The sequence below is a fragment of the Sardina pilchardus genome, chromosome 12 (assembly GCF_963854185.1).
Source record: "Sardina pilchardus chromosome 12, fSarPil1.1, whole genome shotgun sequence".
Taxonomy (NCBI): Eukaryota; Metazoa; Chordata; class Actinopteri; order Clupeiformes; family Clupeidae; genus Sardina; species Sardina pilchardus.
The window spans coordinates 15,642,948-15,668,120 of record NC_085005.1 but is presented as its reverse complement, the minus strand read 5'-3'; the positions used below and the strand labels follow the sequence as shown (position 1 = coordinate 15,668,120).

Sequence of the window (25,173 nt, the reverse complement as noted above, 5' to 3'; positions counted from 1 at the left end):
GAGAGCATTTAGCTGTCTCAAAGGGGATTTGTTTTGTTTTAGCGCCCCCCACTGTCCATATGTAGTGCATGCTATTTTCCCTGAATTATCCATCATGTCATGCTGAGTAATCTAACAACTAACATGTTGAGACAATTGGCTGAATGTATGAATTTGAATTTAATATATTTCATATATTTAGGCTAAGAGTGCAATATGTGTCTCTTAAAAACTGAATGGGTCAACATTCAGGTAACTGTTGTTTGAGCAACCTCTTGAACACCAACCAGGGGGGAATTCCAAGTACGTGATTTAGTGACACACTTGGATATGTTAACTCGAGTAAGTGGTAAACCTGATAGACGACCTGTATGGCTTCATGCTCCTGAAAAAAATACCATAGGGCTGTTATAGGAGGTTGTAGGAGGTGTACCACTTACTTTGAGTTAACTGCAGGTTTGTCACTAAACCACCTACTTGGGATACCCCCTAAAATCACAAATACCGATACACACACCCTCATTCAAATAACCCATCCATGCCATGTGACTTCAGTGTCTTCTAAGAGCAGAATGCTTAGACAAATATAAAAGCCTGTTTGCACATATGAGATACTCATTGTACTTATGTCAAGAGGGGGCCACATCCAACATTGCCTCACTGTGAATTTCTAAGAAACAAACCTATGTAACACGATCCAGCCAGTCCTGTTCTGCGTTGCTGTAATTGGAAACAGCTTTGTGTTCCGCCAATATTACAACATATGAAACCCTGCTGGGATTATAAAGATAAATTACCTACAATCTGTGGACAAGCAACTCTCAAGAATACTCTGGAATACTGTGGTCTGTGACAAAGATGACACACTTTTGTTTTAGTTATTGATGATGCAAGAGGTACTATACAGCAACAACTTCACATCTCTGCTAAGTAAATGTCAAAGGGAGGTATTAACTTATAATAACCCAAACAGAGACCTCTTATCCCATACTCTTTTCCTCAGTGGGGGAATGAGTTGCCCAGTGCACTCCATTTCTGTGATATTTTTGGGTCTTTCAAGAGAGACATATCTGTTCAGTATACACTTGAAATTGATTAAGTGGTTGTTATGAGTTATGGTTTGCATGTTATGGTATTTGTTTATTTGTTTATTTGGCTATTGATTTTGATATTGATATTGCATTGACCTTGTTGTTTATTATTGCTATTTTCCTTAACATACGCTTACTACTAGTATTTTTAAAACTGTTCACTGTTCACTTTTAACCATGTATTTTTTAAATTGTTGTTTCTATTTGTAAATCGCTTTAAACAAAATCATCTCCTTAATCATATAACCATAACCACTTAGAACAGTACATTGCATGGTGGGCAACCGGATAGCTGCATAAATAAGTAGCTTTATTCGGCTAACACAATATTTAACGTGATATGAACACCCAGATAAAATCTTTATGACAATCTAACACTGCAATAAGAAAATAAATCAACATAAAAAAAATAATAATAATGAAAAACAACAACAACAAATAGGTCTCAAAGGTCTCTTGAATGCATGTATTCTTCCTCATTGAGGCTTACCTTCTGCTTCAGCTAACATTCATCCTCTCAGACAAAAACTCTGGAGACAAAAAACAAAAAAACAAAACAAAACAATACAATACAAAAAAAAAAAAACATACCAAACAGACGAACAAAAAATCATGAGGTAAAGTCGTGCCAGAAGAACCCCACCATGGTGGAAATGAAGGGCTAAAACAAATCCCGATCCTCGTCCTCGTCCTCGTCTGAGGAGAAGATGGGAGAAGAGGTGCTGTCTCTGCTGCTCCTGCCAGAGGAGGACGAGGAGGACGAGGAGGACAGGCTGCTGTCCCAGCTGTCCTCCGTGCCGAAGAACGGGAAGCCGATGCTGCTGTTGGCGCTGCTGATGCTGCTATCGTCGCCGCTGTCGGGATCGTCGCTGCTGAGGCGGTGGCTGCCGTGGTGGGGGCTGCCGTGGCGGTTCTTCGACCGCCGGGGAGGGGTTGCTGGAGTGCGGGCTGCGGACACACACACAAAATAAAGGCATTTTTAAATGGTACGGTATAAAGTATAAATTCTGCTAAATGTATGTAGTAGAAATATTTCATCATTACTTTAATCACGACCCCATCTTTGATCACACCAAAACCTGGTCAACCAAACTGCCCATGTGACCGGGACTTCTGATCATTTGCTGATGATACAACTGCTCTCGTGACCCTCTGATCACTTGTTGATGAGGCCTGGGAGGCGCGGACTTAAATGGATAGCGAACACACACCTCAGGAGGTCAGTCGGGCTGCCACCTTAAGTGACTGACTGACTGGCATAACTGACTGGCATGACTGACTGGCATGTTCATGCTGACCTCCGGCCGTATAGACTTGATCTGTCGTTAGCTAATAAATGTCTTGCCATGTTTAACAACCCTTAAAGCAGGGGTCTCAAACTCGCGGCCCGCGGGCCAATTGCGGCCCGCGAGATGATATTTTGCGGCCCCCGGCCTGAAGTCGAAGCTTAATGTTAGTGCGGCCCGCGCATGCATCTGGGCATTTTATAGTTTGTAACAATCGTGGGCTGAGCTCTATGGCTGCGCTACCATAGCTCAGGCTCGTGACAGCAACACGAATTAGCAATTGTTTACTTGCAACATGTTCCAGCCCGCAACTTTCTGTCAAAATAATAATGCCTAAGTCGCCCCTTGAGGGTATTTTCTATGCGATAAACGACACGGGTTAAAACAGACGGGAGGTACGGTGACAAGTCTCATTTGTAGCCTAGACTCCACCTGCTAGACATCAAGTGTTTCGATTCAAGCAACGTTTTCACGAACTAGCCCCCTCATTAAACTACACGCAGGAGACGTGCGGTTTGCAATGACGCGAAAGCGATGCATGCAGGACATAGTTTTGCACAAACTGAAGCAGAAATAAATCAAATGTTGAAACAAAAAATCACGTTTCATGAGGTCTTGGGTCTGTTATTCACATATCTGATTCTGGAGTATGTCTGCCTTTTGGAGATTATGATCGATCGTAATTGACAGTGATCTGGGTGCGTCTGTGAAGGTGCGTCTTTTGAGTGAACGACAGTGTTTTCTAGCGGCTACCATGCTTCGACCCTCTGCCCAACATAATGGAGGTGCCAGTGGTAATTGAGATGATAGTATCCTGGACCCCGTACAGACAGCTGAAAAATTACAAAGTCACTTGACAGGCACTGATTTGACCAGGCTACTTCATTGTATAGCCTACAAAAGCGTTGTGTTAGTAGCCTAGTAGGCGTAGCCATAGTTTACTGTTGTTACATTTTACTGTTTTGCTGTTAATTTCTTATGTAGGGGAAAGGACAAAAAAAGTAAAGTAAAACTGCTCAAATATGTTCAACATTCAGTATTTACTGAGAGGTGCATAATTCGAGGTATTGTCATCCAGGCATCATATGATGATTAGATAGGCTATACAGTATTTACACCTTCGTAAACCACAGACTTGGGGGGGGGGGACCTATGCGGCCCCCCAACCAGTTGATGTTGGTTACAGTGGCCCCCAGCTCATTTGAGTTTGAGACCCCTGCCTTAAAGGGATAGTTCGGATTTTAAGACACAAAGTTATATGGGTTCCCTGTCAGCAATGTTGTGCATCAGCACTGACTTACCCCCGACAGCGTCCTGTGAGCCGAGATCCAGCCGGTTTTTGATCGTTTTTGATGCCGGACTATTTTCTTCAGCAAGTTTCTGGGGTCACGAAAGTAAAGTGTTTTTCTTCTCAAAACCATATGCGTTCAACAGAGTGATATATTTGCACCACAAAAACATTGTCCAGCTGTCAGTAGTGCGCAGTGATAGGAATCGCGAAAAATAAGTAAGTGATAACGAGGTTTGAATTTTTCCTGGACAACGTTTTTGTGGTGCAAATATATCACTCTTTTGAACGCATATGGTTTTGAGAAGAAAAACACTTTACTTTCGTGACCCCAGAAACTTGCCGGACTACTTTCTTCAGCATCAAAAACCGGCTGGATCTCGGCTCACAGGACGCTGTTGCGGGGTAAGTCAGTGCTGATGCACAACGTTGCTGACGGGGAACCCATATAACTTCGTGTCTTAAAACCCGAACTATCCCTTTAAACCTGCCTTTCTGATTGAATTGAATGTTCTTACTTCATGTATTCACAATATGAAAGCGCAGACATTATACTGTGAAACTATGGCAAAATATAATTCCCCATATATTATCTCATAACATCTATTTATTGTGTGTGCATGATAAAGTCACATTGTTTTAGTCCAGCTGTCCTGCCACAAAATGTATAGTTCATTATATTATGTGTGTGTGTGTGTGTGTGTGTGTGTGTGTGTGTGTGTGTGTGTGTGTGCGCGAGTGTGCGCGCATGTCAAGTTGTATTGTTTTAGTCCAGCTCAGCACGCACCTCTCACCTTTCCTCTGGGCGATGAGTTCAAGGCGGCGCTGCTTCATGTCGGCACTCAGCTGCTCCACCATGCGGTCAATGCAGTTGTCCAGCACCAGGGAGCGTGCCTCGGAGCTGATGGCCTGCCGGCAGATGGGACACTCGTCCTTGCGCTGCCGCCACGAACGGATGCAGTGCAGACAGAAACTGTGGGCGCAGTTCAGGGTCACGGCCTGACGGAGGACAAGGAAGGTGAGAGAAATTGGTGACTGGTGACAACAGGAAGTGGACTGGACGCTACTGGAGCCAGGAGCAGTTCATCACTTTTTAATATACTGCAATTCCAAATTACAAGGATACAAGGATACAAAAATGTTTATTTGTTACATGCATATGATTACTAATGTAAAGAATGCAGTGAAATTGTCAGTTCCTTAGCCATTATACCTAGATTTAAGTGATCAGAAAAAAAAATTATGTCTTCTGAAATAGTATTGCTCCGGTAGACAGCGCATAAATCAGTATGAATTCCTGCAAAACAATGGACACATTCCAAATTCCCCATGAGAACATAACAAGACAAACACAAAGTAGGTTTCATGCTTGCCAAGAATGGAACCACTCCCAGAAAAATGGGAACATTATGCTTGGCTGTCTTTTCCTTCATGACAACAGATCCCACCAAATGTTAAATAACCTCTTCCTGAGACAATCACTGGTTTCTGCTTATGATTAGTGTTTGCTTTTCCTTCTCCTTTTCCGTCCCATCTGTACGTCCAGCAACCCCGCCATCTATCATCTACCTGCACAACATCTCCAACATGCTTGTCCAATCTGCTGTGCACTTTCAGCAGGCTCACAATGTCCGATTAGCACTGTGAGCACAGCTATGGCATCCGATTGAAACATGTAGTGTGAGTTACCAAAACCGGAGAGGGGGTTAGATCTTTCAGCGACCCATGTGACGCACGCCACAGGAAGTGTGTCACATCAAAAGGTGCATACCCAGTCTACCCAACGATAAGCCAATCATCTGTTAGCTAAGGGACACCACAGAAATGAGTGACAGCTGAAAGCAGGCTTCGGAACTTCATCAGACCTTAAGATCTTCATCAGCCAACCTTTGATTTGCACAAGTGTTTCAAAAGTTTAGGCATTCTTTATGTTCAATATTGTAGTGTAATTCTCCATATCCAAGTAATGGGGTTTACAGAGCTTTGTCAATTAATATAGGCTATACAAATACATGTTACATGTTTGAAGCATTGTATTAAAAGTAATATATATTTCTGTCCAAAATGTTGCACTTCCTGCACATTAACTGCACATAATCCCTAGCCTATGCAGATTTCAGTAGTTCATTTTTTTGTAAGGGCTATACACAAAGTAGACTAAAATTAAATTATCCAGTAGTTGGGAATTTTCTAATGGGCTTGCAAGACTTATGATTAATCATAATCATGATTGACACGATGAATTAATCATATCAGAGATACAGAGGATGTTATCTTCATTCATATGTGTGAAATTTGAAGCCTTATAAATGAGATATTGGGAGCAAGTCGATATGGTTGGTCTGTGCATGGTTTGTGTAGTAGCCTGCTTACAGCTGCTATTATGTCACTTCCAGTATGCCCCGTTGTCGATTCAACTGATTGGCGGCTCGTCTGACAAGTTTGTCTACAAAAAGGATCCAAAGCTGCCATCTTTGTCCATATAAGGAGATCGGGGTGATAATTGAAGCTAACTACCTATGGCAAGTTGCATTGTACAGTATGTTAGCTCAGGGGGAAGCAAAGATCAAAGTGTGCCGTCTTCACCAACCAAGGATCATAGTATCCACCCGAAGGCAGAGGACAAAACTGTGTATCGCAAAACGTCTGCATTTCCAATTTCTTCATACCGGATCTCATTTGGGTAAAGATGGTAGCTCTTTTGTAGGTGAACTTCAGACTCAGAGGTCTCTTTCTGTGGTGTACATCACATGTCACTGAAAGATCTAACCCCTACTGCAAAATCGGACGTACATGCAAGTTAATGCAACTGGACCAAAAAAAAAAAAAAAGTGTCTACCTGGCCTCGCCTTAATGTTGACTATAGTAAGCGCTTCAAGTGTAACTATATATACTACAAATAATGCTGAATTGAGTTCAGGGTCATGTTGTAAAAATGGAAATTTTTTCAAGTTGAAGGTCCCACCTTGATGAAGAGCTCAGAGCAGATGATGCACTGCAGTTCGCTCTCCAGTACCTCAGTCATCTGGGTCACCACCTCCTCCTTCTGAGCCTTGGCTTTCTCCTTCTCCTCCTGCCAGAAACCATCAACATCTCCAGTCATCTCATTGCATTTCCAGAGCGACTACGATGATATGGTATATCTGATTAACTGTCATAAAACTGTTATATCAAACAATGTATTTCTCCCAGGCAGATCATAAGGTACCTCTAGCTCTTTGTCTTTGGCCTGTAGAATCTCCTCGAAACCTTGGCAAGAGTTTTTCAGTTCTTCAATAACTTTTCGGTGCTGCAATGAAACATTAGAGAATGGATTAAACCAGCACTGACATCTAACAAACAATAGCAACAAGAGGCAATGGCAGGCAGTCTAAGGCCCCGTTTACATATAGGAAAAACATATATTTTTTCATGCGGTTTGGCCTTTTATTTACACGAAAATGGATGTCTCTCTGAAAACAATTATTTCTGAAAACTCGGTCAAAGTGGATATTTGAGAAAACTCCGGGTTTCACGATAACATGTTAACAGGGAGGAAACGGCGTGTTTGTATTGTGACATCGTTTGTTTCAAATCTGTGATTGGCCACCTCTTTGCTAGAGGGGTTTGTGACACCCTTCCCCAGCTGTTTTTAGCATAGATGTGAACAGAATCATTTTTAAAAACAATAGAGGAGATGACGTCCATTTTTTTTTTATACCCTGCTACTTATAAACGTCTGAGAATAGTGAACATGCCTTTGGGTTCAATATAAAAGTTTGGCACAATTTATGTTTTTACCAAACAGACAGAACAATTTTTAAAGGTCTCTTACTTCTTGTAAAGCTTGCTCCAGTTGCTTCCTCAATCCGTCCTCCTGTTGCTGCGCTTTTTCCAACTGCCACACAAAAAAAAAGAAAGACAGAAAAAAAAAAAAAAAATCAGAGCCAGAAGGAAATAATAACCCACTGGTTGGGAACCACTGAACCTATTCCAATTATCACACCATTTTTCTTTGACAGAAATACTGTGATGATGTCAAACTACACGAGTGCCACTGACAATGTGTCATCTCTTTCTGGCTTACATCCCTATGTGCAATGAGGACACCTGAATACTCCTTTGTAGGCCACACTGTATGGACAAAAGTACTGGGACACTTGAAGGAAGGGTAAGCGTGGTACTGTCATAGGGTGCACAAAGCAAGGCCTATACTGTACATACATATTTGGGTGACTTTATTACGGAATAAATTTACTGGCCCAGGCCCACACAGAGCCCTGATCTCAACCCCATCGAACACCTTTAGGATGAGCTAGCAGATATCGCAAGCCAGGCCTTTTAGTCCAACATCAGTGTCTGACCTCTCGAAAGCTCTTCTGGATCAGACACTCCAAAATCTTGTGGAAAGCCTTCCCAGAAAAGTGGAAGCTGCTTTATGGTAGCTGTCCTATGACTACATATTTAGAATGGTATGTAATGAGAGTTTCAGTAGGTATTGTAGCCTGATATCCGAATACTTTTGTCCATATATAGTGTATTTCACATAACACAATTTCATTGACCTCTTTGTACAGTAACAACAAACAGGTACAGAAGGAAATGAGCAACAGGCCCAAATGCTGGTAATATATATATGAAAGTGGCTAGTAAATTTCAGGCACAACATAATGATTAATTATTGACCAGCTGGTGAATTTGGCCATTTATTTATCTGTCTAGCTAGCCTAAGCAAGCAAGCAAGCGAGCAAGTTGCGGCAGCACAGGCTCACCTCCAGTCTCCGCTCCTCGTCACAATAGGTCTTCTCCAGGCTCTTCATGCGGCTGAGGGCCTGCTTCTGCTGGCTGCGCAGCTGGCCCCTGAGCACCTCCAGCTGGCCACGCAGCCCGCTCACCTCCTGCTCCCTCTGGGAGTCCTGCTGCAGCCGGCCCTCCAGGGCGTACACCTGCTTCTGCGTGTCTTCCACCTGCTCCTTCAGCGCCTGCATGTGGCTGTAGTGTCGCACGCTGCTCTCCAGCTCCTGGCTGCCCACCTCCAGGACCAAGGGGCTGCTTGGTCCACTCCCTGCAAGAGTCTTGCCCGGGGCAAGCGAGGCCACCTTGCTGGGCCCAGCCTCCTGCGAAGCCCCGGCGGGGCAGGGAGTCCTCTCAGGGTGCAGAAGGGGCTGTAAAGGGGAGCGCTGGACAGGGGATTGGTTGGAAGCGCAGCTGCGTTGCAGCTTCGATTTGGAGCTGGGTGAGGCGCACACGTCGGATTCGTCCACGGGACGTTTCCGTTTGGCAATCTTGTGCTTGATGACCTTGTAAGAGCACACGCCGGGGCAGAGTGGCTTGGCCAGGCAGCCTTCCACCTCCTGCAGGCTTCGGCGAACCAGTGTGTATTCATATTCTACTGGGGAGTCACTCAAGGGCACCCCAATCCAAATGGTGTTACCCTCCTCCACAACATGAGGCACTCCAGCAGGTATTCGGTCCTTGTTCACCCACACACCATTCACACTCTGGAAAGGAGACACAGAGAACGGAATGAGGGAGCCTATTGCATAACATACACGAAAAATGAAACTTCAGATGAAACCAGCTTGATCATATATGACACAGGAAAGAGATAGATACCATATTGTCAGTTACTGTCCATTGACCACTGGCAGTTTGTTTGAAAATACAGTGCTTCCTCGATATCATGAGAGGACATGTCACGGATAATAACCGATGAGTAACATCCAAACCACGTCCAATGGTAACCTGTAAGAACACAACAGTGTCAACATGATGAGGTCAAAACAAATAAGGTAACTTTAACAGTTGCTATATGACGTTAACATTAAACATGATACGCTAACGTTCATTATTTCTCATTCTTAACCCATTTCGAAAGCTACGGCTATTTCATCTTAAAACATGAAGGTACAATTAGTTTGCGTCTGTTAGGTCAGCTCAGGAGGACAATTTAATCTAACGTTGCCGGAGTCCACAGAGAGGACTTCTGTACAGACTAACGTTAACCTAGCATCTTCTTAGCAAACATGAAGCTAAATGCTATGTTGTGAAGTTGTGCCAGAAGGGTAGCAGCTATTTGATCTTGATTGAGGGTTAAACAATGCGTCGGTATTCCTCGTATTGCTATTAAGTATGCAGAACCACATATTTAATGTCCTAACTGTTGCTGGCCAATTGTTGCTGTCCAATTAACCTCACCTAACGAACGAAAGCTTCTGACTAGCCAAGCTAATTGACATAGGCGCACAAGCTAGCTATCATAGTCAGCTAACGTTACCTCCACATTTTCGAATAAACGGAGCCAATCTGTTTCTCTCCCAATTCGTTGTAAACACCATATTTCATCATCAACGACATCGTCCTCGTCCTCTGTGGAAGCGGATATACAATTTGCAGTAGTTTCCATTACTGATCTGCCATTTAGGGCTGGCTTCTTCTATATGTTGCAATAAAAGGAGTTTCTCTTTAGCATGAAGTTTCCAGCTACAGCACTAACAAACCGACAGACAAGGCAATGGTCCAATCAAAGTCTACAGAACGCCATCATTGATCCAATGATGTTCGACCTAGCACATTTCCCATAATTCTTCACTGCAAAACTTTTTCCTCCCTATGATTAGGCCATTTGCTTATTATGAATATTCATTACATATTTGCTCAATTTAATAATATTAAGCATATTTGCTGATTTTCGTTAACGTCGAATAGCGCACTATTAGTCCAGGCAAAGTAAGGTCTGACCCAAAACTAATAGCAACAGAATTTATTTTCACAGTTTTATAGCCTATTTCAGTTGATGATTTAAACGCCATAGTGAAAGTCCATGGAAATATTGGAAATATCTTCAAATAAGAGTTGTTTCTATGCATTATCCATCATGACTAAACTGTAATGTTGTAGGAGTTCTGAAGGATAGGGAGGAGACTGAGAGGTCAACAGCTTTGTGGCATGGTGTGAAAACAACCACCTACTCTTGAATGTGTCCAAAGACAAAGGATAGTGGACTTTAGGAGGGCGAAGTCGAAGATAGTTGAACACTGCCTCCATAATAGGGAAAGAGGTAGTGAAAAACTACAACTAGCCCATGGGTGTAGGCTGTACATCTGCACAAACTGGATTGGAAGTGCAACAGTGAGACTGTATAGGAAGGGACAGAGCAGACTATACTTCTTGAGGAAGCTTATAGGTCTAATCAAAGCCATCGAGATATCGATGGCTTTGGGTCTAATGTGTGCAGCAGGATGTTGAACATGTTTTACCAGCCTGTTGTTTCTAATGCCATATTCTTTGCAGTCATCTGTTGGGGCACCATCAGACCAAATGACGCCAAACAAAGAGTTGATTTAAAGAACTGGCTCTGTGCTACACAGAGCCCCTATAGAGTTGTGAAAAATCATTAACATTATGAACAGCACCCCATTGAACAAATTGGTTAGAGAACAGAGTGTTTTCAGCTGGAGGTTGCTTGAATTTCACTGTAACAAGGGCCGTTATAGAAAATAATTTCTCCCCACTGCCATAACTATTTACAATTCTGAGAGACAATGCACAGTTTACAACCACTTGCACAGAGACATCCAACTGTATATATCTATGATGCTATATGTGTGATATATATTGTTTATATTATTAATTGCTGTATCACCATAATTTCCCTTTGGGGACGAATAAAGTCATCCATCTATCTATATTATAAGCATTAATGAGAATAGGCCTATAGGCATAACCGACCCCATCTAAGCTGACATGGAATTTCAGAGTTAGTTGAGGAACATCTTAGTTAGTTAGTACATTTCTCAGGCTTATTTCAGACTGGTTTGTTGAACAATTGCTGTCGAGTTCACTGGACGCTACACATATAGTATACTCTTTGTGACTGTGGCCACATAATTCACAGAGAGCCTTTCAGAAAGTGTAGCGTTCAGAGTAAATCGGAGTGAGTCTATCATACGCATTTTGACATTATCACCAATAGCAGAGTGGTACCCTACAGTGAATAAGTCAGCAATACAGCACAAGCAGAGTTGGTGATTGTGAACTGACAGAGAGAATTATCATCAGATTGAGCCTGTAACATCTGCATATTGTAATGAAGCAAATGGCAGATTGTCATTCACATCCACTTAGTGTGTCAACAGCACAGCACAAGCAGAGTTTGGTAAGTCTGCAATGATGTAGGAATAGCATGGCAATAGAGCAAACAACAGCTACAGTTCTATTATCTCAAACTCAAGGTACACTGACATATGGGGCCCAGTGGCCTAATGGATAAGGCATCAGCCTCCGGAGCTGGGGATTGTGGGTTCAAGTCCCACCTGGGTCGTAATATTGGGGGCAGCCACAACCTACTGAGCTCAAGCTTGTAACCAAAGGGTTTGATCCCTGACCAGTAGGAAAAATGTGGGTGGGGGGGAGTGGTTGGGCATTGCCTTCCCATGCCCACATCCACAGCTGAAGTGCCCTTGAGTAAGGCACCTGAGAACTGCTGTTAAGCTCACTGCTCTGGTGTAGTGTGTGCTTCACATCACTGTATATTCACTAATTTACCGATTGGGATAAATGCAGAGACAGAAACTATACTTATATACTTGTATAATACAGAAAATGAAATCTGACATAAATGAAGTCTCTGTTAATGCAAGCCCAGATTGATATATGCAGTATACTGTGTAAAACTGTTTATCAGTCATGAAAGTACTATGTACATCTACCAAATCTCAACAGACATTTTTATATCGATTTTGCCACATAATTAACGTTGTTATAAATAGGCTAATGTGTGGATGCTCTTCCTGTCATAACCCTTCAAATAAATGTCAGATCAACTGAAAATGTAGGGCACTGGTAATTTCTCATGTTTATTTACAGTCAGTGGCAGTCTGAGAAATCACTGTCAACATATTCCACAGCTGTCATTTAGATATTTTTAAAAGATTATTTACATTTAGGCCATGCCATCCCTCCACCACCGACTCATCTTTGGATTTTACAGTCAAAACAAATCAAAACATCCTAATGAACACAAAAATAGGACATGCATAGAAACACAGACAGTTCAGATTATGGCTTTCATCAGTGAATTGGTCTGGAAGTTAAAGGAAAGGAAGAAGGGTCCAGATATGGAACATTTCCTTGGCACATTTCTCCTGGTTGAAAACAATAAATCTCTTTAAGGCAACAGAAGTGGTGTGTGTGTGGGGGGGGGGGGGGCACTCTTTGTGAGAAAGATAATGCATTGATGACGTACATCACAGTGTGATAGCTCGCTAGAGGACTTGCAACAGTGTAATCACAGTGGTAGGTGCTGGGGGCGATAGTGCAACTATGGGCGCTGACCAAGAGGAAACACACCTTCCTGTTGTAGGACAAAGGTCAGTATGGAGGAAAGCGCAGATGTCCAGCTCAGCAAAACCAACATTTCACAAAGAAAGACAAACACAACAGAGACCTTTGAAACAACTGCAAAGCAGATAAAGCATCAACTAAAGCCTCCTTCCACTGTTAGAATACATGTCCCGTTGTGTTGTCAATAGTATATTACCAGAAATGCCCATAAAAGCAAAACATCTTAAGAGTTTGTGTCCAAAACGCTACATCCTCCATTTTCATTCATTCAGATCATTTTTTGTTTTTGTTTTCCAAGCAATTTCAGTAGAACTGTAATTGGGTATTGTTATTTAATGTATTCTTTACTAAATAAAAACAACACAACTGCAATTGTATTGTTATTACCGGAAAAACACAATTGAAGAACATTACTTATTAATGTTAAAATGGAGATATGTGTTTTGGAACCAAACTCTTGTACCATGTGAAGCAACAGTTATTTTCCGTGTGATTTCCTCAGTGTAAACATCCATGCAAAGGATGGCAAACAGATATCAGATAACCACAATCAAGCTAACATTACATTGGCCAACCCTTACTCAAAATAAAATAAAACAAAGCATAAAAGCACACATGGAAAGACACTGAATAAAGGTGGACATTCAATCTTCTTACACTAGCTTGATTAAAATGTGTGTATTTCAATTAGAAATAAGGCTTTACATATTCAAGAAGGCTACATTTATGGAATGTATTTTCTCTCAGTCACAAAATAGCTCAGTGCAGAATGGAAGTTCAAAGAGTGCTCACAGAAGGTGAAATGTGAAAGACTGGGACGGATTATAGCAATTAATATGGCACTTGGATGGTCTTTTACAGCCATGATTTCGCTTCAATACACTTTTGTTTTGTAGCGTTGGCCGACAGAAGAGAGAGAGAAAAAAACCCACATAATGAAAAAAAAGTCCTATGGTCAGAAAGCAAACCTACTCACAGATCACAGGCTATCAAAATCTTACCATTTAATTACACTTATCACATCATCTTTTTTTTTTTTTAAAGAAAAATTAAGATTTACATTCCTGAAATAGTGATGCGTGGTATCTCTTTTTGCCCACCTGCATCTTTGGAAGACACTGTGAGTTACAGTAAATGAAACATTTTTCCAGCAACTTCTTGCTCTAATGATCTTAATGGCACTTAACACCCCAAACATTTTTGAGGAAACAATAAAGGAAGCCCTTGGCTTAGAGACGTTTGGCATAGTTTTTGCATAGTGCATGGTCCCGGATGTCCCCCCACCCTCCATTTTTCATGTGCGGCTGGTGCTGTGCAGGGCCGTGGTCTGTCACGGTGAGAGTATTTGGAAAAAAGGCTGGCTTTCCTTGCTGGAGCGACTCCTGCACCTTCACCTGGGCCTGTTCAGGGCGGCAGGCCTCCTTCTTGTGCATGCCACAGTCGCCCGTATGCAGAACCCTGGAGCCACGTGCCACAAGCACCTTCAGGGGCTTGGAGATGCACGTCCCAGAAAGGTTCTGCAGGGTCCAGTCCCAGTTGTAGTCATCGTAGGTGCAGTACTCGTTGTTGCAGCCCATCAACTTGTAGTAGACCTCCCTGGAGATGCCCATGCCAATGTTGTGCTTCGTTGACAGCCAGCTCGCGGTCTCCAGCTTGCCTGACAATTCCTGAAAGCGTCCCAGGCCATCGTGGTTGCCCAGGGCCAGCATATCGCAGTCCGGGCAGTCAGACTTCCTGTGCTCTAACATGCCCTTGAAGAACTGATAAAAGTCAGGGAGGATGTAGTTGTCCTCCTCAATGAAGATGGTGAAACCGCTGAATCCCTGAAGAGCATGTACCCGTTCCCACACAAAATGAAGTTTCCACCACCAGTGATGTTTAGTCTGTGTGATAGAAGCCTCCCGGTAATGACCGTAGGAGTCTGGGTGCTCAGCATTGAGACATCCTGATTTGATGGCATCAGCCTTGGCTATATCCCGTGAACAGTCCTTTGGGTCCTGTCCAGGAAACTCATTTGGATAGAGCTGTCGGCTGTAAGGGAAATAAATTTGCAAAACCTTGCAGAAGGTGATCGCCTGAACTACATCGGCCATTTCCTGGGAAAAATAGTCATGACTGAAGATGATCAGAAACTTGTGAATATCTGCAGCATTTTCCAATGACTGAATTAACATTTTGAGGTAAGCTGGTCTGTTGTGAACTTGCACAACAATGACCACTTCGGGGTCACCTGGGAACTTGCCATCATTCTGAATAACTTGTTTGAAGTTACTGTCATATACTGATGTGCGCATGTCCATGACTGATCCATACTGAAACTTACTGATGACAGTGGCTTGGGTGTTGGGGTCCTGAGGTGGAGTCTCCGGAGGTTTATCTGAGACTATAGCTAGTTTGGTATATATTAAAATTAGCACAAGTAAGGAGACGAGCACAAAGGCAATTATGTTTCGTCGGAGAAGTCTAAATCTCATTTTGTCACATTGAGCTACAAACATTCATGAATTCGCTTGCAGGCTACAGATGGGAGCACAAACAAACATTCGTGTTCATTGTTTAGACGTGCGTTATAAAACGTGTCCGTTTTAGATTAATCGCTGCGTTGGTTTCTGCAGAAAGTCTTCAAATGCGCATTCAACACATTGTTTCGTAGAGATCCTCAGCGTGTGTGTCGAAGTAGACTATGACATTTGCCTCACGTTCATTTAGGTAAGCATAGCAGCCCCTGAGATAAAACAATACAAATAAACCACCGTTAGGCCGTTCACTTAGAAACGTTAAAAGTACAACATTCGTGTTACTTCTATGTTGTAGTAGGCTATACAATCTTAAAGTTTACTCACCTTACAGAAATTGTCATGTGTCATAAAAAAGCTAGAAACCAGGAAGAGGAAAAAGACAGTTCGTGTTCAAGGGGATGACTAGAAGTTGTCTGCTGACGTGTACTACAAACTACAGCCAACGAGAGCAGACAAAACTCAAAGTTGACGAATCAGTATCCTACCTATGCTCTTGTAATTTGAGAAGGGATATCACGAATTGCTCAGAGAGTCTGTGCGCTACAGAAAACGAGGAAGCGAAGTTTCAGCCCAACCCATCGACCAGGCGACCGAAAAGTTTTTTTCCGTGTCAAAACTTGTCGGGACATTGAAGTGTAGCTATGTCTTTGCGCTGCGCTTACTGCGCTCTTATTTTTGGCGGAAACAGTGATCGGTTGTAGCCTATCTATATAAGCCCTCAACTCGTTACAAAGTTAGACTTCGATATCCTTTCAAAGGGTTAAGGGAAGGAATTCTGTTCTGCCTGCATGGATATTATTCCAGGCCCCATTTAATTAAATCTTGCTTCCCACGGGAGTTAATGGGCCCTCCAACCATGGGGCCATGTTGTCACCACCCTATTCTCCCCTGTTCCCCTAAACAATGACAGAAGATTATACAGAGTAGATTGTAATGCGAAACATTTAATAAAGAATGAATTTCATTAAGCAGCTGCATTGTTACTTCTACTTTCTGCCCAACAATAATAAAATCAATCAAGGTATTTTTATTTTATTGTATTTTTTAAAAAATAGATGCGTTTTTTATCCTTTGAGAGAAAGCCATATGGCCAAAAAGGTAATTATCATTCCATTTGGTCTAATCTGGCCCACATGTAAATGAGAGTAACAGCACTTCATCTTTTACCCTCTAGGTGGCAAGAGTAAGTCACAAGTATCCAGGACTCTGATATCAGACAATACAAATAAAATGTGGTAGTAGTATGCACTTGGGTACAATTATACCCAAACACATAAATCATATAATTTACACCAACTATTTCTATTTGTGATAAATGCCATAAAGACAATGTAGCATTTTGAGCGGTGATTTTTTCCTCTGGCAACTTAAATGTTACTCAACAACGAGGTAAAAACAGCCTAATAGTTCCCCCGTGCTTGTGGCCTTAACAATGAGGGGGGAAATCGCACTTATGCAGAGCCTCTCATGACATAAGCTACATAATAATATGCCACAATGAACTGTTCCTGTTTCCATAGCTGAATGGAGTCGCTGGTTGTTCCAGGCCATCTTGAACTGTTTCCTCTGGAGGAGGTGCCTGCCTTGTTGCTCAGCACACACATAAAATATCTCGGATCTGCTTCCCCTATGCTTGATTTGCGATCTGGATCAATGTGATTCATTAATGAAAAACACATGTGCTCCAACACCATTTTTTTGCAGTTTGTTACAAACATGATAAAAAAAAAAGCTTTCTTTGTATTAGTATAACAAAAAATGCTGTCGATAAAAATTAATAATTGCATTTAGTCTTTCAGGGATCTGTTCAGGTATGGAGTAGAATTAACTGGCTGTGAAATATGATAGGCTAATTTTTGTAAAAGAAGTTTACAAATTTAAAGATTAGACTGAGAAATTAGAATCATTTGAGTGTGTAAGATCACTGTAGAAGAGCAGGCAAAATGTTTATCTCTAACTAGGCCTAAAGGAAGCCTACTTGTAGTAACACAAAATTTAGCCTCAACACAACATATTTATCTGTGAATTGAAGTAAAATAGCATGATTCAACTGGAAGTGTTTTGAAGCTTGACATCAAAGCAAAAATCCCCTCCATATGTGAGCTCAGTGACATTTGCCATCAAAACATGTACTCCACTTACTAATGTGTTGGTAAGGGTGGGGTGGGTGAGATGGGGAGGGGGGGGGGGGGGGGGGGGGTATTTTCATCATAACAAAATGAATATTCTTCCATGGTAGACATCTATCACTCCAGCATGTTTGATATTTATTTGTTCCAAAACAAGACCTTTATCCAATTTACCTAAAACATCTGATCATAGTATGAGTTGTTTGACTGCAATTTGTTTACTAATGCAAACAGAAGAAAATAGCAACATCTATTCAAATTCTCATCATCGTTCCTCTATGTGTCGCCTACAGTGCATACATATGTGTGCATACTTGCATATTTGTGTTTTTCTTTGTCTGGGACAGGTTAACACACAGAACTATTGACTGGTTGCACATTTGATATATTGGCTTTTTTATTATTCCTCTGTGAATGGAGTATAATTGAGTCTAAATGTAGCCAAATATTATAAATAATGACCATGTCTGTAAAACAAGAACAATGCAAAATATGATTGTGCTCTTGGCCAAAACAGATATTGCTCCATGGAAAGTACACTCTTTAAAAAGAAAACATGGTTTTAGTTTGTTTAGTTCAGTTATATTTAAGCCTAGATTATGAATATTTAAGCCTAGATTATGCAGTGATGACAATCATGCAAAGATCGTACATAGACAATACATGTATTGTTGTATAGCAGAATTCAGTCAGAATATTGATATTTTGAATCATGTTGCAATTCGACAACATGAAAGTCATGTCAACTTAAGCTCAAAGTCAAACTCAGTCAATAAATGATGATATCATATTTTATGATTGTGTTTGCACTCTGTGAGACATGTCTGAAACATATCTTGACTTCCTGAACAAGTGAATATGATCCATTCATTCATTCATTCATTTTCATAGGGATCTATTAAATAACACCTTTTACTGCCCAAGCATGTATTAAATACATTTGATATCAGTTTCTGAAGTCAAAAATCCAAAAAAGTAATGGCAAAAATCTGTAAGTCTGTAAATCCAACCACAGCAAACCACAGTTCCAATAAAAAAACAATTTTTATTGGAACATTTTGACCCGTGTGTTTCATGCGAGCCAGGGAATAATATGTTGCAATAAAAATCTAATCAGTGCTTCTCTTTCTCCAGTCCACAAGAATAACGTCTAATGTCTATGTTTAAGGATGTGTCTGCGCCTCTCGTATGCTACCTCCCAAACCAGATAGTCACTTGTAGCATGTGATGCCACAAATCATATTAAAAAACTGGCTGGAGAAGAAACTGGAGAAGACAGTCTGTTGACAGATTCACAGAGAAAAGAATCACTCTTTTTAAAATGTAGCCCTGCTCTCTACTCTGGCAGCTGTATTTAGGGAACGCTGCTCATCTCAGCAAAAAGTAGAGTCACCGTGTGTTCAGTTCTAGTGTATAACCCTGATATCAAGCCAGGTTTAGAGAGTACAGAGTATATGGCTGTGTATGGCAATGTGCCGTTCAAATAACTGAATGAAAGACAAAAATTACTCAGAGTGCGAGTAGAAGGCTATTGTCAGTAATCACTCCAAACAGTTGCTGTTTTGTAGAGGTAAGCCTGTTCAGAGAAATATTTGAAAAAAAAACTTTAATTAGACATGCCAACTAATTAAAAGCACAAAGGTCTGAAATGAAATGTACCTTTCATATTATTTATTCTATCTTAGCAAGACACTGCAACCACTATACCTATACTCTAAGAAGAGATGTGTCATTTTGACACATTTCTGTGTGTGCTTAGGGACGACACATTTTGTGTCAATTTCAACACAGCAATTGTGTGGCTAGCTTGGTGAAAAACAGAGTTCAGCCATCTCAAAACAACAAACAGAATGTGTATTTACAAAAATATGTACCTTTTTGTTTGTTGTTTGCTTGTTTATATTGTTTTTGTTACTACACGAAATTAACACAAAATCGTGTCATCCCTGAGCACACACATTTTGTGTCAAAATGACACATCTCTTATACACTGCAAATGATTGATCGAGATTATTAGTTTTTACTTTCGTTTACATTCTGTATTATTATTTCTTCTCTTCTAGTGTAACTCATAGGCCTACATGCACAGTACCCAAGTGATTATGTTAGTGAATTCATATGTCTATGTTTGAAAACAATGGATTTGTTGCCTAGGGGAAGAAAGCAGACTTTTTTTTCCCCTTATAGGTCATAAGCATCCAGAAAAGCACTTTTCATAACAGTATACATTAACTATTTTTTAAAAGGTCCATTTAGCTCTCTCAGCTGTTCATAAATATTTGTCTTACCTCTTGACAATGTTTGGAGTAACGCAATGTGATTGCATTGAGCAGTATGTTGTTCCACCCAGTGAGAGAGGGAAGAATGGGTGTGTGTCCAGAGCTAGGTTACTTGGCTATGATTAGAGACCAGAGACCAATCTATCAAATGTAATCTCCCTTAAGATTGACTTAATTATGTTTTAAAACACCCTTTATAATAATAGCAATGCTTGACTTTAACAATAAAGCCAATCATTTTTTTTTTGCAAGAGTCAGATCTCTGCTTACACAACTTGAAATAACTCGTGGCTGAGTCATTGTTTTGAATATTCCAAATAAACTACAGATAACATTATGCATACTCCATCTGTGTCTTCTCTCCCTGTCCCTCTCTCCATTCTCTTCTTCTCCTTACTCTCTCTCTCTCTCTCTTGATCTCTCTCCTCTCCCAGTCACACATACCAATACAATAGATATTCTAATACATTTTGTACGTTGAATTTTCCCTTCCCAGCATAGTTTTGGGTCAGTTGATTGGCTTATAAATCAGTTCAGACCACTATTTTTCATCAAACAAGATCTCTGCTGAGCTTCCACAGCCCAGCTCACTAACTCGGTTTTATTTGGACACTCAATATCAGGATCTTAAGCAAATGAGTCATATGTTTAGTGTAGCTTCAAGAGTCTTTATAGATCTATGAAAGAATGAGGAACACTAGAAAAAAAGAAAAACCCCAAAACACTTCAACCAGTTCTACCAATTCTTGTGAAAGTTTTCCTGTAAAAGTTCAAAAGCCACCCTTCAATCCAACAAAGTGCAAACTTAGCAAATGGAAAACCTGAGGAGCTTGCCTCGCCTCAGTGCAATATGCTCAAAATTAACCCTCATGATTTCATTGCGTTGTTTTGTTTATCTGTAATGCTAAAGGGATCCTTTTGAAAGGCCGACACATCGCACAGAGTCTCTAAGGACTGCATAGTGAGTTACAGTGCCATGAAATAATTCTTGGCCTGTAGACGACAATTTAGTCGGCACAAACTAAAGGCCTATGTTGGGTAGGGCTGTTTTTTGTAAACAGTAACATTGTTGTTTTTCTAGAGCACAATATTTATAAAAACCCATTTGTATCCATGCACATGTCACTACATTGTTTCATGACGTTTTTAATGCAGTTAAGTGTGAACGTTGGTTGGGGCGTTAAGCATGCTGTTTCTGACATGTGACCCTCAGCTATTCGGATCATCTTACATTCAACAATGTCTCCACCAGGCTCCTTGCAATTACATATTACCTCATGCTAAGTAACGGTACAGCACCGACATCCCTGACAGCTGTTTCCAATCAGCACACCCAGGCTATGCCTTGACAGTCATACATCCTCTTTCAAAGAAAAAGGGCAAAAAAAAGGGGCAAAAAAAGAAGCATGGGCCACAGGCGAAAAAAGTCACTGAAAGTACGTCAGGATGATGACTCCTCAGTTCCAATTGCATGCAGATGAGTGTGTTGCACGTAGCTATGTGATCATGCTCCAGCGACACAGGAACAAGACATGTGTGAGTGTGAGTGTGAGTGAGAGTCAGTATGAGCGTGCAAGGGAGGAGTAGCCTTGTCTCCGTGCAGAGTAAGTGCCTGGGTGTGGATACGTCTGGGACCAAAATATGCGTGAGGGAAAATATTAACCCCAAAGTTGCCCACAACCCACACAAACATTCTGTGAAATACCGTTCCAAAACAAACATTCTGTGAAATATTGTTAACATTCAAGCAACAATTAAACACATTTGACATATAATATAAAGACACACTAAGAGAGAGAGAGGGAAAAATACCAGAAATACAGGTGGTAATGTGTGCCAATGGTTTGGGGCCAGGTTAAATTTGGAACAGCTTATCAGCTTACAGAATCGAGTACACCATGACAAAAATGAACCAGAGCTTGGTCTGTGGACGCTCTAAGGCGCTATTTTGCAATACACCATGCCAGTGACACTGGCACTGAAGAAGAAGAAGACTCTTTGTCAAAGCTCATAGTAGGTCTGGAAACAGTTGCAGAGTTGGACTTCATTGACTGAAGGCGGTTTGTCGAAAACCCCTACAGAAGAAATCAGTAGAGCAGGAGGATGTGCTTTTAGGACAGTCCCAAGTCAATTCGACAGCTATTATTGTAAAATCAGATTTTGTTCCAGCCCAATACTTAATTCTTGTCACTTTTGAAACTTCAGCTCAGTATACACTGCTGCGTCGCTGACGAGCGCGTGATTAATTTGACTCCAGGGATCCGAGCACAAGCTGGAACATACTGAGGCACACAGTGTTATGGGCTGCATGTGGTTTTCTGTTGTTGCAACTGGACCCAGCTCAATTTGGACGTCTTTGCTCACTCACTGCCCCAGCTTACATTCAGAGGAAAGCTGGTCGATAGTCTGATGAGTCAGATCAGAAATCTGTACATGGATTAGTATCATATATGTGTTGTTATACTGAGGAAAGAGACAAGAAAAAATGTGTTCACAGATTGTTCCTACAGTATTTCTTTTTTCTTTTTTTAAAAACCAGTATGAGGCAGCATTCATCATCATTTCAACAGTGCGAACTTCCGCTTTTGTCTCCATCCCAATGTTTATCCCTCGCATTCCTCTTACATTTGAGGGAGAGCATGTACAAAACAGCACATGCTGAGGGTGTTTGGCCAATTAGAAAAAGAGCTTGCTTTCTGCTGTTTCGATTACCGAAGCGAGACGCAGACAGCAGGGCCCTTGGAGTACCCTCAAACTGTCACCGTGCAGATGGACGACCACAGGTTCTCTGGCTGCGCTAACTCCCTTACACAGAGTCTCTGAGCCAAAACGCCAGTCCTAATGAACAAGGGATATGTTTACAAAGGTATAAACAAACAAAAACAAATGAACAAGACCAAGTAATAACACCATTTGTTTTTAAACAAAGTAGGTGCTGTTATCACTTCTCAAAGCAATGTGAAAACCAAGTAGCATATGCATTTACCAGACAGTGGAATGCATGAGCATGTTACCGGGGGAGATCTTAAAATATAACTGTGGGAGTAGCATTCCATAAGCTGATATGTTCAGACAGGGAGTTTGTGAGCATATACAGTAGATGGTCCGTGCAGGAGCACACCCCCTTCATTTCACTCAAGACAAGAGGCAGAATACATAGGGGTTCACCAAAGTCAAGGCCTACTACCAGCCATTTTGTCTGATTGCTACCAGATCTGTTGACTTTCCAGTGCTCATAAAAGTGCTGTTCTTTGCAGGCTTCCTGGTTGCAGTGTTCTAATATAGCATTGTAAAAATGTGCAAGATATGCTAGCCTCAGAAACCTTGTTTTATGACTTGGAAATTCATCTACAGAAGCATGTAATTAAACATATCCCCCACGTGAAAAGTAAAAGTTTTAGGATCACACTATAGACTGCTCTTTGTGGCGTTGACTCATGCACATAATGCTTTTTCACACTGCGCGATAAGATAAGTTATTGTGTTTGCCTTATTGTGAGTGCCTCTGTGCACTTCTCTCACACACAACAGGATAGGACCCTAGACTGCTGCAGAGGCCAGATGTCTCTCATAGTATCAACAGAAGCAGATGATGGAACATGCCTGGCCAGGAAGCAGCTGGCTTTGTAAAGGACATGCTAGCTCTTTCCAGCACACAAACGAGAATGCACAAGAGCAAGTCTCTGAGTAAAGAGGAGACACATACTCTGTCAAGTGTGTACGCCTGTGTAGGATTACAGCATGTACTGTAGGGGTCTGTTGTCCTTGGCCTCTAAACTCATGTTAGTTGTTCACCCTTATCCCTCCTATGAGTGTGGCAAGCTCTTGGGTCAAAAGTTCATGTTGTTCAGAAAGGCTTCAATTTAAAACCTCTGAAAGCCTCATTTTCCATAACATCGTAAATTGTGGGATGCCACATTCATTTACAGATATGTCCTCCACTTCCACCGAAGACTGTGGCTCAGCCAATTAAGTCATCTAATACTTGAGACAAAGATGATTGTTACTTATTTTAAAAAACATTTGGGGCAGAGGTTTATTCGGCCACTGGGGCAGAGGTTTGATGAGGGCTGTGCTGCCTACCACACTGAGATCTGCCTCACACACTTCACAGAGTATAACCCTAAACCCTAAATCTGGTTGCAATTCTGGGGAAAAGTTCTTGATTTGAACCAATTACAAATCAATTACAAATGAGCAAAGCCAGAATGAGACTATTTTTCTACATGCACAGAACAGATTGATTACAATCATGGACTGCACTTATAAATATGCCTTTAAAAAAAACAAAACAAAAAAAACCCCAGACTGATTGATTCTTTGAACACAGCTTGATTTTAGCTCTAGCAGCAACTTGTGGTGTGCTCAACTTGAAAAAGCTGTCTGTAACTGTCGGAAGTTCACCTCTGAGGCCCGACATTTGACTAAGACAGATATGGCATATACTGTAAGATTTTTGACAATATTATTCACAACAGATGTTTCTGCCATATGCAATACCATGATGATGTTTAACATTCACCATGAGGTCTTGCTGTGCGAAATGAAATACATACATTATTCAGTTTATATGTATATATATATGGATCATCATGCCAAAGATTAAATTAAAAGAATCCCTCAGGGTGAATAAAGTATCTATCTATCTATCTATCTATCTATCTATCTATCTACTGTATCTACTGTATCTAGAATATGCAGAGTCATATAGCAGGCTTTCTGCTGTGGTGCATTTCAGAATCCAAGAAGCAAGCAGACCACTGGAATGATCTGGCCTGCAACTCAACCTAAATGGCTCTGATAGATTGTGGTTAACCCTGACTTTGGCAAAATTAACATGGAATTTCCTCCATAGAATGAACTGAGGGGAATTATATTTCTGCGAAATGTTTACGAGTTTGTTGCACCTTTCCCCCAAATTCACACAAAGGACGTATTTATAAAGCTTGGGTACATGGCTTTGAAGGGTGAAATGGTCCTTGTGAAAAGGGCAGTGATCCCTGGCAGGAACCCCCTATTTTCCTCTTCAGGCAGGCCTCACTCGTGTCATCATGTCCTCGCTGCAGGTCTCCAACAACAACAACACCCATCTGCAAATGTGTATCTTCAGTGGTTTCCACACAATCGGCAACCACTGGAGGCGATCCGTTAATTCTCCTGAAAGTCATAGGAAATGGGAGCCCATTTCAACACTGATGAACTTTTCTTTTTACGAGGTGTTCTGATCTTCTACATGCGGCTATATGAAGTGACTCCAGTAAACATGCTATAATCTCCT

The 25,173-nt window shown here is 41.3% G+C and overlaps 2 protein-coding genes and 1 non-coding gene across 4 annotated transcripts; 1 reads left to right on the top strand and 2 right to left on the bottom strand.

Annotated features, from left to right (window-relative positions):
- Positions 1-1,359: 1,359 nt before the first annotated feature.
- rnf8 (ring finger protein 8, E3 ubiquitin protein ligase) lies at positions 1,360-10,144 on the bottom strand. Of its 2 annotated transcripts, none has more exons than XM_062550751.1 (8): positions 9,901-10,144; positions 9,240-9,368; positions 8,396-9,124; positions 7,459-7,521; positions 6,853-6,933; positions 6,610-6,717; positions 4,439-4,643; positions 1,360-2,018 (listed from the first exon to the last, which is right to left on the bottom strand). In XM_062550751.1, the coding sequence occupies exons 1-8, from the start codon at positions 10,027-10,029 to the stop codon at positions 1,732-1,734; spliced, it is 1,731 nt and encodes a 576-aa protein (XP_062406735.1). In that variant the 5' UTR covers positions 10,030-10,144; the 3' UTR covers positions 1,360-1,731. The 2 variants fall into 2 exon arrangements, with proteins under 2 accessions (XP_062406735.1, XP_062406736.1); XM_062550752.1 differs by having other exon boundaries at positions 1,773-2,018; positions 4,432-4,643.
- A 1,729-nt stretch (positions 10,145-11,873) lies between these two features.
- trnar-ccg (transfer RNA arginine (anticodon CCG)) lies at positions 11,874-11,946 on the top strand. The gene has a single exon. It is a non-coding gene; the product is annotated as a tRNA-Arg (tRNA).
- A 509-nt stretch (positions 11,947-12,455) lies between these two features.
- On the bottom strand, positions 12,456-16,010 carry si:ch73-91k6.2 (alpha-1,6-mannosyl-glycoprotein 2-beta-N-acetylglucosaminyltransferase). The gene is made up of 2 exons (XM_062550625.1): positions 15,812-16,010; positions 12,456-15,693 (listed from the first exon to the last, which is right to left on the bottom strand). Exon 2 carries the CDS (start codon positions 15,464-15,466, stop codon positions 14,198-14,200), a length of 1,269 nt encoding a protein of 422 aa, XP_062406609.1. The 5' UTR covers positions 15,467-15,693; positions 15,812-16,010; the 3' UTR covers positions 12,456-14,197.
- Positions 16,011-25,173: the final 9,163 nt, after the last annotated feature.